Source organism: Poeciliopsis prolifica, unplaced genomic scaffold, assembly GCF_027474105.1.
Source record: "Poeciliopsis prolifica strain line A6 unplaced genomic scaffold, Auburn_PproV2 SCAFFOLD006, whole genome shotgun sequence".
In the NCBI taxonomy this organism is placed as follows: Eukaryota; Metazoa; Chordata; class Actinopteri; order Cyprinodontiformes; family Poeciliidae; genus Poeciliopsis; species Poeciliopsis prolifica.
In genome coordinates this window covers 5,959,536-5,975,773 of record NW_026562381.1, presented here as the reverse complement: position 1 = coordinate 5,975,773, position 16,238 = coordinate 5,959,536, and the positions used below count along the sequence as shown (strand labels likewise).

Sequence of the window (16,238 nt, the reverse complement as noted above, 5' to 3'; positions counted from 1 at the left end):
TTTTCTTCACCAAAATGTCGCTGGTGCAGCAGCTTCATACATGCCAAGCATCACTCATCAATCTCAGGTGTGCCACCAGCCCAGATGAAACACTTGGGCTGGTGACTGATATTGTTATGAGAAAGCCATAGTAAATTATTACTACAGTTTTGGTGTAAAAGATTTTTCTGTTTTGGTTTAAAAGCTCCAAAAGTTTTGACACATCTCAGGTTTTCAGGGAGTTTGTTCCAAAGTTGCTACTTCAGACTGTGACTAACTTATTTGTACGTATTGGAAAGCTTATGCTAAGAGATGTTGTAATAAGGCCTAATCTGTGGTAGGGGGAACTCATAAGCCTCTTTCACAAAAACATTTTGGTTTAAAAACCTGCAAATTTGACCTCTGACCTCCCTTGGCCATTCATAAATTACAAGTGGATATGGTGTTATCCCAAAAAGGTATCAAAACATAAGCAAGAGTCAGGTGACAGAGCATGGTATTGATGTTGTCAGTTTAATTAGTTTTAATGATTCTTTTGAGCTTTTATATAGTATATTTATATCTAATTATGATGCATTTTCTTTGTTTTGTAGTGTTTGATCTGATATATTTATTGTATTTATTGACAACATTTTAGTAGTTTTAAACTTGTCTGGTGTATAATCAGTTACTCTACAATTTATTATTTTTTAAAAGTTGAAACATTAAGTTCTAACTCTATCCTCAGGACAATAGATACAATTTTGTCCTTATTTTTATTTGTGAGGATGAAAGATGAAAACATTGCGATACAAAAATAAAACAACTGTCAAGGAGCCAAAACATCTTAAATTATTGCTGCTTCTATTTTCATAAGCAGCCATGTTTCGACGTAGGTGTTCAGTGACCGTAGCAGACAGCCTTAATCAACAGTTTCTCCTGATGCTTCCAGTTTTCTAGAAACTGGAATAGTAACTATGGAGAAGAGAAACAAACTTCTGTGTTATTTTATGTGGGGAAATTTCAATTTCATGCCAAATATTCCAGATCATTAAGCTGAACTGTATATTTTATATGTTTTTTTATATATTTTAACTGTTATATTTCCAAAGTAAAACCTTATATAACATGAAGAGACTTCTACGAATTAAATTCACCCAGGATCAAAATGATACATTGAGGCTGAAATGCACACATACACCTCTAATGTGTATGAGTGTTTATTTGGATATGTGTCTTCAGGGTTTGGTGTGTTGCAATTTTTGATTTCTTCATGTTGTCAAACAGGTTCTACTGAAGTAATATATTAATTCTCCAGAAATTTAGACTCTCACATGTTTTTGTGTGCCAGGCATTTGATGTTTTACCTTATTTAAATAGAAAAACATCCATCTAGAGATAATTTATTGTTGAAATATCAGATATTTTCCCTCTGCTCATTTTGTCTGGACTTTAATATGGTGACGAAAGCTCACACGGTTTCAATTTCATCATCACACTCCTTTGCAGAGCCTAAATTCCTCTGCTGGGAGCACAAGCATGCTCACGTTCATCCACGGCTCAGGCACTCGACTCTGCTATTTATGATCATGTGCCATGCTTCCGTTCTCTCCCGCCCGCATGACGCTCCTCCCTCCGTGCTTAACCTCACCTCCTCTCTTTAACCTCCCCTCTCACTCGCCTTGTAATCTTAAATAGGTTTCACATGGAGTTGTGGTCAGGCCTTGTTTCTCTTGGCCGAGGCATGTCACTGCAGACACTTCCTCTCAACCTTTTTGGAGGATGAAATGTTTTATTTCTGGTCGAGGCTTCAGGCTCTGCACTCCACCACCCCCAACATTGTTTGATTTAAAGATTACTTAATTTCCTCTCTAGAAATTGAATGCAACACATCCCTGTATTTTTTAAATTTTCTTAAACTCTGGATGGCGGTAATATGTTGTTCTTTGGGCATATTTTAGGAGAATGATTCCTGTAAAGCATAAAGTTTTCCACTAAAGCCAAAATAATCCCTGGCATTAAATATTTGAACCTAAAGTTTTCTGTTTTTCTTTCCCATCTTCCTGCATTAATATAATTTTGGAAAGTGTTGTTTCAGGGTGACGCCTTGAACATTCACTTGATTAAAGAAATTATATCCATAATTTCCTGTACTGCAAACTCTGAAAACTGAGATTATACCAAAAGATCTGATTACGGGATGTTTCTTCTTCTGTGGTTTTATAGTTTCTAATCTTAAAGCTGTGTTTTAGCTGCAACTTCTAAGGGTTGAATGACTGAATTTTTGCTAAGCACACATGTATGTGTTTACTCAACACTTCCCAAGAATGCAAGTCTTTGCAAGCAGTCTGACATGTCCATGTAGCGTGTGCATGCAGAGTGAGCTGAAGGGGAAGTATGTGTTTGTGTTTGCGTATGCATGCATGGTTGCGAAAACATTTCTTTCAAAACTTGGATTAATAAACCAAATGCAAATGATTGCATGAGTGTTTGCACACATGTAGTTCTTTATGTGTCAGCCAGGGCGTGTGCACCGTAGGTTATGTGTAAAGGACTTGTAGAGTGATGGAGGAGAGGTTTTTGTTGGGAGGCGGAGCAGAGGGGGAGTTGTCGGAGCTCGCTCCTGTAAATGTAACCGTTTGTGTGCGCAAGAAAGGGGCTGCGGGAGGAGTGGATGTGGCCCGCCATAGACACAAGGGCGGATTGATAGTAAACACACACTCCAGGTCTAGTGGATCTGCAGCCAGCAGTCTGGGTAACAAGCCCTTCATTAAGGCCGTCTGATACACTCACTGAGCGCCTTTGTTGAAGTAGGAAGCGAAAAGTACACCAGACAGATTTGACCTGAGAACGTTGGTATGTGCTGCCAGAAGTCACAAGCTTTTCCCCCTCTCATTCCACCTTGAGAAGGATTTATTTTTGTCATGCTGAACAGGTTGTCCTCTAACTGGTGCAGCTTCTTACCTCCTCCGGGTAAAATATTGCAGGCAAAAATACATATTTGCAGTCTTCTTGCAAATAATTCTAGGGTTTTACCTAGCAGAATGCAGTAAAAGTTACTACATCTTGGAAATACTGAAACACTTCGCACACCTTTGCTTCTTCATAAGTATTTAGTTGGGAAAGAAAAACCCAGGTGCTTCTGATCAGATGTATTTGGCTTATAAATGTGCAGCTGTATAAAAGCAGGAGTTTTGCTGCTCCATAGTCACATCTTTTCACAGAGAGAAAGGCTGTTGATAAATGTTGACAAATTTAAAATAGCTGCCAAACTTTCCATCAGATTCCCCTTAAATCTGCGAAACGATTCTGGAACAGTAAACTTTGATCCAAATCATGCATTTATCTGTTAAGCATGGCAGAGAAAGCGTTCACTGCAAAAACACAAAATCTTACCAAGTATTTTTGATCTAGTTTTTGAGTGCTGATATCTTGAGAGAAGTCAAGACTAACATACAAGTAAAATTTTAAGTAACATTTCTATAATTTGCTGAAATGATTTCAGCAAGATATTAGAAGCTTGTTTCAGGTAAATAGTTTCTCAATATTTATTTTAAAATGTATTACTGCAGTTCCACTTGGACATTATTTCACTTATATTAAGATATTTTACCCTTTTTATAAGTGAAATAAAAAGCACTAATTCATCAGCATCCTGATTTTAGGTCAAAATAATCATTGACCTAAAATAATCTCCTGAATCTTCATGAAAAGTTACTTGTTTGTTAATTTGATCTTATTTCAAGTACACTTAGATGTTTGATTTGTTGCGTTGTTTGTGATGAGTAAAAACTTGTTGCGCAACCACAGCTTCCAAAACAACCAGAACTCTTGTTCTTATTACTCCTTGAGAAATAGAAGAATCAAAGGGTTTCAGTGGTCCAGTCAAAGCCCAATCCTCAATCTGATTGAAATGCTGTGGTAAATTCTCAACCTGCATAGAAACAAATTTCTTCAAACCTTATAACCTCGTTTGAGATTGAGTCAATTATACAGTTGAATCATAGGGTGTACGTAGTTGCTTAAAACCAGCTTTTCTGTTTTATTATTGTGTAATAAGTAATGTGGAATCTTCTGTGTGCTTGAAGATATATTTTGGTGTTTTTAGAACCTGGTATTAGAGGATAGAGAAAGAGGGTGTATACTCTTTTCATTCAAACTCTTTCTTATTTCCTGCTGAATGTTTTGTTACTATTTCCTCTTGTTTTAAACATTCTGGTTGAGAGTTGTCTTATCTTGCAACAACAGGACCTCCCATGCAGACCTCAACATGCTGCCATGTATCACTTTGTGCCTCCAGTGTCTTCTTTTCAGCTCAATATTGCTGTGTGTAGTGAAGCAGCATGATGTAGGGTGTAGCTGTGACTGTAGTCCAGTGACCAGCAGAGCATAAAGGCTGCTGTTGTATTCAGGGTTCTGGGTTGTGGCTCCCTATTGGCTGGAGCAGCAACAGCCTGCGGCACTGAGCGAAAATCAGCCCAGTTTCATTTCATAACCTCATTAAAATGACTTCAGTGTCCAAACTCCAACATTCAGGCCAAAGTACAAGCTATAAATTAGATGATAATATAGAAAAGTTTCCAAAAACCTTGCTCGGCACATTTGTCATTAGTTAAACTTGAACTAAGCGGCAATTGGGCCTAAATATCTGGCTGACTCTTTCACATTTGTGGTGCAAAAAAGTAACATTTGATATTAAATTATATAGACCTAAATTAATATAAACTTTCATTAAATATTATAAATATTATTAAATTAGTCAGATTTGCATTATTTAAAGAAATCTTGGTGGGAAGTAGAGAGCAGCCTTTGCAAAACCAAATCTTTTGTAGTAAAATGTGTCAGTTACTTCATGTGGTTTTGCTGTTTTCTACCCCAGATTCGGAAGCTGATAATGAAGGAAATAACTTCCTGTTATGACGAAGCATCCATCCATCCATCCATCCATCCATCCATCCATCCATCCATCCATCCATCCATCCATGCATCCATGTTTATAGTTTCCATCTTGAAGTGTCTGGAAGGATTTCAGACACTTTAAATGAATTCAAAATAAAAATTAAATATAAAAACTCAGAACTCTAAATTTCTATCTGAGAAAGTTTTAAATTTTTACGATTGTGTAGAATTCTGTAAATACTTAGATTCACATCAGACATAAGAAAATAGAATGACAGACTTTTGTTATAATCTGTTGTAATATATATATATATATATATATATAATATATATATATATATATATATATATATATATATAAGTGAAAATGTTGAAGATATTTCTGTTTACAGTAAATTGATGGAATGACGGCAGCATTAGGGTACAAGGTGTTACTTTGGTTTTTGCTGTATCATCAAAATTTTCTCTTGGCCTTTAACTTCTATCCTCATCATGACTCAGCAGGTTTTACCTTCAAACTGAGAGGCTCTTGATTACTTTTTTTGAAATTTGCTTTGCTTTGTGCCTGGCTGCGTGCCACCAGCAGGAGCTTGGTGTTCGCCCACCAGAGAGCCGTCAGCGCAGTGCATCGCTTCAGCCCGCTCCATATATTTAAGTGATTGCTGACAGAATTTATGACAGCACTGAAAAATGAAGTCTGCATTGCAATAACATTAAAATAGAGAGTTCTGCAATTTATTTGGCCTGACACCAGTCAGCAATCTTTGCCACAGACGACACACGCACACATACCATTTCTGTGCATTTGCAGTTTTCTCTCTCCCTCCAATTTTCCGTCACAAGAGCATGGGGGGCCCATCTTTAGGGGTATCAAGGTAATGCTGGGCTTTTGGCTGAGTTCAGGAATGCCTTCACATCTACAAACAGCCCGGCTCTTTGCTCGTCCTGTTTGCCTTTGTGGCTTGGTGTTTTTTAAGGTCCGTACGAGCAAACACTCAGCAGGAAACACTGAGTTGTTGATCGGCCTCGCAGATCAGGATGAATGTGAGGGCTTGTGTGTGTTTCTCAAACACCATTTGTGTATTTCAGATAACTTTTTATTAAACCTGATGAGCATGGTACAAAACAGTCAAATGCGCTCCACCGCCGCTTGCAGAAGTTTCTGCATAAATAAGAAATTGCAGTTTGATTGTGCGGCAGTGTTTGTCTGTTCCTGTTTGTGGATGTTGCTTGGAAACTTTATGAACTCTCATTGTTCAACATGTGGCATCTCTCTCAGTCGCCACTCTGCATTTGTAAACAGGCGGCGGGGATGCATAGCCTCATTGTTTTGCATCATTATTACTGACAGGCCTAAATGACTTGAATGATGGGAAGCTCTTATACAAAATTAACCCAGCCCTGCGTGTTTACCCTGCCTGAATCGTGCAGCTCATTGGCTTGAAACAGAAGAAAGGGGGAAACAGGCCTCTCACATCCTGACATCTGCAAAGCACCTGTCCCGAGACGTGCATGCTGTGAGCATTCTTGAGTGCGTTCAGACCTCCATCTCCTCCTGCTTTACTCTCTGGGTTTGGAAAAGTGCCTTGATCGTCATGTGCTTTAACAATTGACAGTGTTTTTTCCTGTCTCTGACATGTTCGTTGTCCAACTCTGGTAGGGATGGCTGAGTATTTCACTCGAGGATCATTTTAGGGTACTTCTAAAAGAATTTTGTTCATCACCAACCATTTTGATGCATCTGCCTTACATTTAAGACAAAAAGCTATAAAACCAGAAGCTGTCACAACATCGCCTCTTTCTGCATTAGAAACAGACAAATTCGCAGTCATACTGAACTACGTTTTTAACGTTTTTGCCAAAAAACTTTATTGCATTTACTGAAATTTTTTGGGATTGACCAGCCCAAAAGTGGTGCATAATTATGAAGTTAAACAGAAACGATTTTCAGTCAGTTGATACTTAATAGAAACACCTTTTGCTGCATGTTTTGTTGAGTCTTGGGGTTTTTGTTCACATCTAGAGACTAATAATTGTGTCATAAACCTCATTCTCAGTTAGATTGGACGTATCCTGGTAAAAATCAGCTCCTTTTTCTACACTTTGCTTTCTAAAACGAGTCTGGACCTTCAGCTATTCAGAAATAATTGCATCCTGCAGATGTGAACTCTGTTGAGGTTTTAAGCTGTTGGATTTGATTTTACCCAATTGATAATGTTAACGGTGACATATGTAATACACGAGCTCAATCGTAAAGGAAGCTATACTATAAAACCAACCGAACATTTTAGTGCAGTCCCCCACTGCAAAGAGAGAAGTGCCTAGCCAAAGACATGGCTGTTAATGAGAGCTGCAGGCTTAACATGCAATACAATCTCTTAAATATTCCTCTTGATCAAACTTTAATTGCTCAATATTTGGAAGTGTGACCAACATGGACTCCAACCCTATACAAGTAGATTACAATTTCTAAAGCAGAAATTGTAATCTGTTTGTGAATATATCATTATTCACAACTTCTCCTTCTGTTCACTGTTTGGGCCAGTTGAAATTCAACTGTAAAAATTTAGGTTAATGGGAAAAATCACAGACAAAACACTGATGGGAGATGATAATCGAGGATCTATGTAGGAAAGCAATGGCCAGGCTGGATTGGATTGGAGTTTTGATGGGAGGTTTTTCCACAGAGTCTCAATTAGATTTTGTTTGAGCCTGATCTAACTCCATAGTACACTTTAGCTTTACCAAGACAGCCTAACATTTGACCATTTGTTGAATGATTTTGTGCATCCCCTGAATGTATCCTAAGAATGGTACAAATTTGACTGACCAGCACAAAGAGTTCATAAATGGCTGCAAATATTGTTGAAGAAATAGTAATTCTTGCCCTAATCTGTTTGCTGAGAATAGCCTAACAATTAGTCCTAGAATTAAATACCTCTTCTTTAATTGTAGCTAAATTTAAAGACCCATTTTACTTTTCAAATCTGGTTTGATTTACAGATCTGTTTTCTAAAGGCACAAGACTATTTTTGGCCATGCAAAAGTAAATTTATATTCATAAAAATGAAATAGAATTTTGCATTCTTATTTTTGTTTTTAATAACCAATGTAACTTAAGGATTTTGCCAGCAAGATACTTAACATTAACTTTGCAAATGGCTGTATAATCTGTGCACAATAGTGAGTGTAGTTTGGTGAATGTGTCAGTAATGTAAAGCACTTTGAGTTGTCGAGACTAGAAAAGCACTATAGAAATCCAGTTCTGTAACCTCACTCCACTTTAAACTTGAGCAGACAAGGAGGTATATTCCTGGGAGTTCTCCACTAATGTGGAGACTAAATTACACACAAGGATTATTCTATTTTCTAATTAGGGTCACTTCAGAAGGCAATTGTAATTTTTTCAAATTCAGGTATGTAGAAGATGACAAAGACGTATTTGTTTCTTTAATTTAAAATTAAATTGTTGTATTATAATTTTATATGAGCATATTCCACTGGATGTAACTGAATTTTTTTGTTTGTTGCTCAGCCTTTTATAGCTCCATGCCTGTTGTAAACCGCAGCTCTGTGTTGTGAACTCGATCACATGACGCGGTGAAGTTGACCGCTCAGCCTGACAGCTGAATGTCTGTGCCTGTTTCCTGTCCCAGATAACAGCAGTATGCAGAGAGGCTGCCCTCCTGGCCCTGCAGGAGGACATCAAAGCTGCACACATCGAGGCCAAACACTTTGAAAGTGCCCTGAACACAGTGAAGCCTCGAATCCCCGACTCGCTCGTCCAGTCGTACGTCAGCTATCAGCAGCAGCACAGCGGCTTCTGTTTCTTCTGACAACGCCACTCTGGACCCTATGACACTGCAGTGGCATACATATTCACTTGCATTCTATGTAAACATGCAAAATAAAACTGGATATATATTAAAAAGTAGTCATGAATGCTGAAGTCCTGTTTTTGTGACAATATCTTTGTGTAATTCTGTTTCATGTTTGATAAGAAAAATATTTGACGATACTTTACAGTAACTTTCAAAAGTACTTTAGGGCTTTTATTGTGATTTTATCTGATAGACAATGTAGTACATAGCAGTGAACTTAGAAGGAAAATACATAGTTTTCAACATTTTTCATATAATCTGAAACGTGTCACTTGCATTTGTGTCATTTAAATTTTGTGTTATTAAAATAAAATGTCAATTTCCATCAACCTAAGCACATCATCCCCAACAGTGAAACGTGATGATGCCGTGTTATTCTTTTTTCCAGCAGGGTCAGGGCTGAGTTGATGGGAAGATTGATGAGGTAAATGTAGGAGAATCCTGGAAATAAAAACTATCAGGGGACTGTACAAATAATGTAGAGACTGGGATCCAGTCTCTAGATTATGTGTGTGTGTGTGTATGCATAATCTGTGAGGTTTATTTTATTTTATTGCTCATATTCAGTTATTTCATGCATTTAATAAAAAAAATAACCAGCTTAAACTTCCTGGTGCGTTTCTGCTTCCTAAACTTTGCTTCGTGGAGCTGCAGATCAGAATCCACGGGGGAGAAAAACGGTCACGGCTGGTATATTCATCTCATCCATACGTGGAAAATAGGCTAATTGCTGTAATCGTGAGATTTCCGTCCGCACTTCCGACCACTAAGAGTTGGGATCCAGGCGGCCATCTGTCGCGGGATTTGCAGTATCACCAAGAGGCTGGATTTTTACATCCACTCATTACTGCGCCACAAACTCGCTTCAACTCTCAGCTTAAAGCCTATAGGTATTTTTATGTTTTGTTTGTTGTTTTCCCCCCTCCCAAGCATTTGCTGACCCGAATTGGCGCCCGGGGTCATCCATCTATTGATTTTTCCATTTGAATGGGATAAATTGACTTTGTATTGAACTTCCTTTTCTCATGGATCCGGATGTAGCGCATCCGCGACACCAATCAAAGCAGACAGTCAGGAACAGAGGAGGAGGGGAGAGGAGGGGGCTGGTGGCAGCAGAGAGGCGCAGAGGGGGGCAGAGTCTTTCCCCCTGGCTGTGGGCTGCTTTTTTTTTTTTTTTTTTTTCTTCTTAAGGTGGTCTCAGACTAACCCGTTTCGACCTGCTACTAGAAAAAAATAATCAGCACATTAACGGAACTTCAGCATGATGCATAAAACTCACCTCCACGCAACCTCCACGCATTTCATTTCCTGTGAAGCCCTGCATGAATACGCAATGGGAACATTGTAGAGTTCAGAAGACATCCTGTTGATGTGTTCCCCCAAAAACCTGTTGGGAAAGTCACGCAAATGAAGTCTGAGCTGTTTAAAGGGAACAATGACAGAGAAAACTACGACTGTGGGATTGAATGTGGATTTTCAATGCTACACCTGACAAAATGCAAAGTTTTTCTTTTTTTAACGTGTCTTGAATTAGCAGCATCTGTTAGCGGACTACTTCTTTACCTGAAGAAACTCTTTCTGTAATCATGTTTGTTATATTTTCACTTTTACATCTTAGTATTTCATTAGTTTGTAAGCAATTAACGTAAAAATGAACAGAAATGAAAGTTTAATATCACTCTGAATGTAATAAAACTACAAATTAAAAAAAAAATGCCAGAGCTGGTACAAAAGTTCTAAAAATGTTTAAATTATGCAGCAAATATTAGCAGAAAGATTATATAAATAAACCACCCGGGATGCTCATTACATAACTATTAGTCATATTAGCCTCATTCATGTCATTAATCATAACAATCGGAAAGTAGTTGTTTCTGACGCTGCCTGGTCCTCCTCCTCCTCCTCTTCCTCTTCCTCCTCAGCTCAGAATGGAAAACCCGTTCCACCTTAACTCAGCGCGCCCTCTCTCTCCATCGGCCGGCCTTCCACATCTGCCCAATGAATCAGGAGCGGATGCGGTGTATCCTTTTTCAGAGCCGTGAATGGTCAATGGGAGTTGGCTTGTGGAGCAAACACAGAGCGCTTCGTTCCCATTCATTCAGAGCAGAACAGGCCCACAGAGCTGGAGGGAGCGCACAGAGGACGCAGCGTTTTCTTTTTCCTGCTCCTTCCTCCGCACCGCCGCGCAGATTGAACTAGAAATAAAGGCCAGAACGCAATCGGTGCTCCCAGCAGTGTTGGATATAAGCCTCCTGGACGTGTTTTTTATTTTTTCTCCGTCTCTGCAACTCTTCCAACCGGACTCCTTTAACTCGCAAGATCGGCCTCCACAAGTGCGTAGCAGCTCCCCACGAGTGACTTGTGTCTTTTCTTCATCAGAGCTCCGCCGTGGATTTATGCATGCGCACCCAGCGCTGAACTTTTTCTCCACGCAGACACCGAAAACAAAAGGAATAACGCAGTAAAAGGGATACTTTCGAGCCTGGATTATCAAACTTAATGTTAAGCGTTAGACCTCGCAGTCCGCGTTTGGACATTGACCTCTTCCTGTTGGATGGAGTTTTGCTAGATTGTTTGGTTGATGGATTCCACGTTATGGATGCTTGCATATAGGTAAGCGCTCTCCTGTCGGGTTTTTTTTGAGTCACTTATGTTGCGTTTTCGGTTATTTGTTGGTCGACTAAAGCGCAGGAAGCACGCTGGGCTCCGATCTGAACGTCCAGGCACAGTTGCGTACGAATGCTCGGACTTAACGTAACATTTTCACGGTGATTTTGGTTGATGGATCTCCATGCCCGTGTCGCTCCGTGACTGCGCTGTAATAAACACCCCTCCCCCACCCACGGCGGTTGTTTTCATTCATAAGTTCCTCCGTGTCTCTGGAAGCGTCCTGATCTCTTGACTCCCGAGTGTTTTCCACGGGATCCTGTTTTTATCGCTCCGTCCTGCTCAGATAAACGCGCTTTGCGTCGATCATCCAAACGAGGTGCGCGAATTCACGCAGGAGAGCAGACCACGAAAGAGTCTATTTATTTGCCAAACAGCCAAAAATCGATTTTTTAGTGTGCTGAGTTGAGCTCATGTGTTTTTGTGTCTGTCCTGCTGCCTTTCGGCCTCCTGCAGGTTGACGTTTGCTTCAGAACACCCTGAAGGCTAAAACTCAAATTCCTGCCCGTATTTATGGTGTAAACATGCACATCAGGGGAAATATTTGCACTATAATAACTCTCAAAATCTACTTTGCCAGAACACATTTTAACCCTTCATCCCTCCCAAACTGAATGCATTTGCCCTGACCTTATTTATTCCCAATGCTGTAGTTTTGCCCCCCATGTCTCTGAGCTTCTCCTCGGTGTTGTAATAGAATACTAAGTGAGGCAGCTCATTTAGTTCCCTTGGATCGTGTCCTCATTTCGTCGCTGCGCTGCATTTAAATGTTAACTAGTCATAGAAATGTAAATGAGGAGGGAAGTGTTTGTAGAGCCTGTTGAAGTTTGGATCTGTGTGTGTTGGGAAGAAAAGTCTCAAAGTCTCGTTAATACTCAACTTTTCCTCCTCACTTCACCAGATCAGAAGTTAAGGACTGTGTAAAGGAGAAATATGGACTTGACAGAATTTAATCCTGTTTTTATGACGCAATTTGGTAATAATGATAATAAGATGACAGCACAGTGTTTAACTAGAATTGTGTTTAGCTCTTCTTCCATAACGGCACTGTTTGTTTTTGAGTGTGAGCTCAATCTGATCGCATCTCCTCTGTCCTTTTTCTCTCTCTGGTCTCTTTTCCGGACAGGTTTTCCAATGCATGTCCACGGTGAATGTCGGAAGTGGTGATCCCCCCAGATGGAGCTCCAAAGTCAACATGGCCCCGCCGGATCATTAGTGGTGATCCAGCAGCCTTCCCTCGACACCCGGCAGAGGTCGGATTACGAGCGGGAGCTCCAGCATGCCGCCATTCTCTCCCTGGAACAAATCAAGGCCATCCGCTCCAGCAATGAGTACACAGAGGGGCCCTCAGTGGCACGGAGGCCCCCAGCGCCCCGTGTGGCCCCCAGGCCCCAGGATAAGCAAGAAAGGACCCATGAGGTCATCCTCGTCAATGTGAACAACAACTATGAGCGCCAGCCGTCGGGTCACCACCACGGTGGGGGTGGCATGGTGGTGGTGGCCTCGGGGCCGCAGTACGGAGGCCCCCGGGCCCCGGGACTCAGCCGCTCCACCAGCACAGGAAGTGCTGCCAGCTCAGGGAGCAACAGCAGCGCCTCCTCTGAGCAGGGACTCCTCACACGCTCCCCCCCAATGAGACCCGGTGTGGGCCTGCAGCACCACCACCGGGCAGAGCGGCCCATTCGGACTCAGCCCAAACCCAAACCCCTGCTACAGCCGCAGCAAGGACCTCACCTCCACCAGCCGCCCCCGGAGGCTCCGCTCAAGCCCCCGACCAAAGGGAAATCGGACTTTGGGGTTGCAGCCGTCGCCGCTGGCCACCAGTTTATCTGCGAGCGTTGTGGGAAGTGCAAGTGCAGCGACTGCACGGCCCCCAGGAGCCTGCCCTCGTGTCTGGCCTGCAACGGCCAGTGCCTGTGCTCGGCGGAGAGCGCGCTGGAGCACGGCACGTGCATGTGCCTGGTCAAAGGCATCTTCTACCACTGCTCCAACGACGACGAGGGGGACTCATGCGCTGACCACCCCTGCTCGCTGTCGCGCTCCCACTGCTGCTCCCGCTTCCTGTGCATGGGATTAATGTCGGTACTCTTCCCCTGTCTGCTATGCTACCCACCTGTCAAGGGCTGTCTGAAGGCGTGCCAGGGCTGCTATGACCGGGTCAACAGGCCTGGCTGTCGCTGCAAGAACTCCAACACTGTGTATTGTAAACTGGAGAGCTGGGCTCCACAGAGCCAGGAGAAACCTTCCTGATCGCTTCCTGTGAGTGCGTGCAGGACGTTCCCGATGTGGATCATATGACAGTAAAAACAGTGACAGACACAGATTAATGTTTATCAAGCACCTCCCACATGACTCCTCTCCTGGCTGCAGAACACGAAGGAGCTACAAAGGAGTAACGAAAACCACTCAAATATTTTTCATTTTTTTGCTTTTCTCTGGATCAGGACCATGTTTTTACAGACCAGTGTTTGCCTTAATTCTTTCTCTGTCTGTCCCCCAGCTCCCTGAATAACACTATTTTTTTATTCTAATTAAAAATGAAAAAAGTGCTTCTTCCGTTTGAGGCTGGCAGTTTCTTCCGGTCTGTGCCTGTTGGGGGCTGCCTCCCACCAAATCTGTGAAGGACGATCTGTTTTAGGGCGATTATGTAGCTGTTACCTGGTGTTCGTAGCAGACAGGTTTGTTGCTGCCACAGTAACGCCGTGGCTCCTCTGCTTGTGTTGCATTAACAAAAGCACATCCATCTCATAGTATTCTCCACTTGGATATGTTTCTCCTTCCACCCATCTGGACTGTTCACACTCATTCTGTGGCATTTTCCCATGTTTATTTTTTATTTGTGTAAATTGTATGCTCCGTAAGAGGAATTTTGGCTATTTTAAAAAAAAAAAAGAAAAAAATGTCTGTCAAACATTTTTTTTTGTTGTAAAAAAATATTTATTATGTGAAGCTCTATTATTTTATGATATTTATTGCAAGAGACAGTCTTAAATTTACTCATGTCTGAATATAACAAAATATCAAAAATACTTACTGAAAATTAAAGGGTGGCACAAAAGAAAACTATGTTAACTTTAATGCAGAAAATATATTAATTAATGAAAAATATGGCGCTGTGTGGTGTCTTGATTGAGAAAATGGGACTTGTAACTGATTTTGAAAAGTTTTCTGGATTTGTGTTTGTGGGTGTGTGTGTGCGTGTGTGTGTGTTTGTGGTGTTTGTGAGGGGGTTTTCTGGCAAAACAAGAGCAACATGCACAAACATCTTGCAACTTGAAAAGCAACTGTTGACATTCTCAGAAAGGCTTTTTTGATCTGATTCTCCACAGTAGGCTTAAAATTTAAACAGTACAGGTCTCTAAAATGATGAGCTTAGCATCTCTACTTTATTCTTTTGCATAAACTCTGTGGGTCGCTTACACCAGCCAAACGAGTCACCACAAAACTATGCTCTGTAGTTTATTCCTGAAACTTTAGTGCGGCTATATTGGGCTATTCCCAATTTCCCAAATGGTCTCCACGTTGCAGGAAGGCCTTGCAGGAATAAGGGCGACCATTACGAGTAGCTGGAGCCACCTGTTCAAAGATAATAAACCCAGGCTATCAATGCTTTGCTTTTATGGCACGGTTCCTGCACTAAAGGCAACGACAGGAGCCAATCCAGCCACCTCCCAGACTCGAGTACCCCCTACTCCTGTTTTTTTTTTTTTTTTTTTTTTTTTGTCATTGAATTTATCACTTTGGAAGTCCGTTGACCCCTCCAGCCCCCACAGCTACTAACTGACACCCACACACTTCTGCACCTCCGGGCCCCTAGGGAATGAGATCATCACTTTGAGTGTTGGTTGGTCAGGAAGAAGCAACAGCAGTTTGGGAAGCGTACACTTCACCCTGGAAATTCCTCTGGGAACGGGACAGAAATGTCCTCCAGCTGGATTTGTGACATAGTGGTGATTTTGCTCTACATGAAGCATGTCTGGGGATCTTTGGATTCAGCACTTTAGAAATTAATGGTTCTTCTTGAAACTAAAACCCAAGTAGACAGGAAGTGTCTTGTTTTGTTGCTCAGACTCAAATCCCCCCTCCCCAAACGGGCCCTTCTCTCCTCAGTGTGCTTTTGGTGGAATGTACCTTTTGTTGCCTTGAATAGTTAAAGAGTGGATTAGCGATTTGTCAATTTCCTGCTACCTTTCAGTCTGGTAATTTGAGCCCCCATTTGCTCCTGGCTTCTGGGTGATAGCAAACAATAGGAGGCCTCTTTTTTCTTTTTTTCAGGTTTCACTGTAGTTCCTCTGTACGGATTTAGGGTTGGGGGTGTATGGAGGAGATCTAAACTGTACTCAAGAGTCGGTAGACAGGAAGGCTGTCTTTACAAAGCATTTTCCAACCTAAGTGAAAACAATACTTATTTTAAAATCTTTAATCAGGTCAACTGTGAAGTCTAAGGAGTAAGAGTTTGTAACAACATCAGGGAAAATAAATGCTAAACAATTTTCTCAGTAAATATGTTCCAAATTCACCCCATATGTTGGCAACAGTCTATGTAATCCATACTTGCTGAATTTGAAAATAATGAATCCCATAAAGTAGGCTTTGTGTAGTTAAATAGAATAAAAAGAACTCTTGAACACTTGAAGAAGAAACTATTATTTACTGATAAGTATTTTGAAGAAAAAAACAACAACTTGTATAAATTAACAGGGGTTGTAATCATCAGGATATCACACTAGACGATTTTCATAATAGGTTATAGGTATGTAACCATTTGCACTGGTCATAGAAGTATAACCAGTGTTTTTAAGCATATGAATGTTTGAAGAGAGCATTGCTAAA

General features: G+C 41.0%; 2 protein-coding genes across 2 annotated transcripts in view; both read left to right on the top strand.

Annotated features, from left to right (window-relative positions):
• LOC129360484 (ribosome biogenesis protein SPATA5-like) overlaps positions 1-8,791 on the top strand; it is a 110,108-nt gene extending 101,317 nt beyond the window's left edge. Inside the window, exon 16 of the mRNA XM_055030751.1 lies at positions 8,514-8,791. Coding sequence (XP_054886726.1) covers positions 8,514-8,693 — 180 coding nt within the window. The 3' untranslated portion in view covers positions 8,694-8,791. The remainder of the gene's footprint in view (positions 1-8,513) is intronic.
• Positions 8,792-10,689: 1,898 nt separating this feature from the next.
• LOC129360488 (protein sprouty homolog 1-like) lies at positions 10,690-14,513 on the top strand. The gene is made up of 2 exons (XM_055030762.1): positions 10,690-11,351; positions 12,532-14,513. Exon 2 carries the CDS (start codon positions 12,582-12,584, stop codon positions 13,653-13,655), a length of 1,074 nt encoding a protein of 357 aa, XP_054886737.1. The 5' UTR covers positions 10,690-11,351; positions 12,532-12,581; the 3' UTR covers positions 13,656-14,513.
• Positions 14,514-16,238: the final 1,725 nt, after the last annotated feature.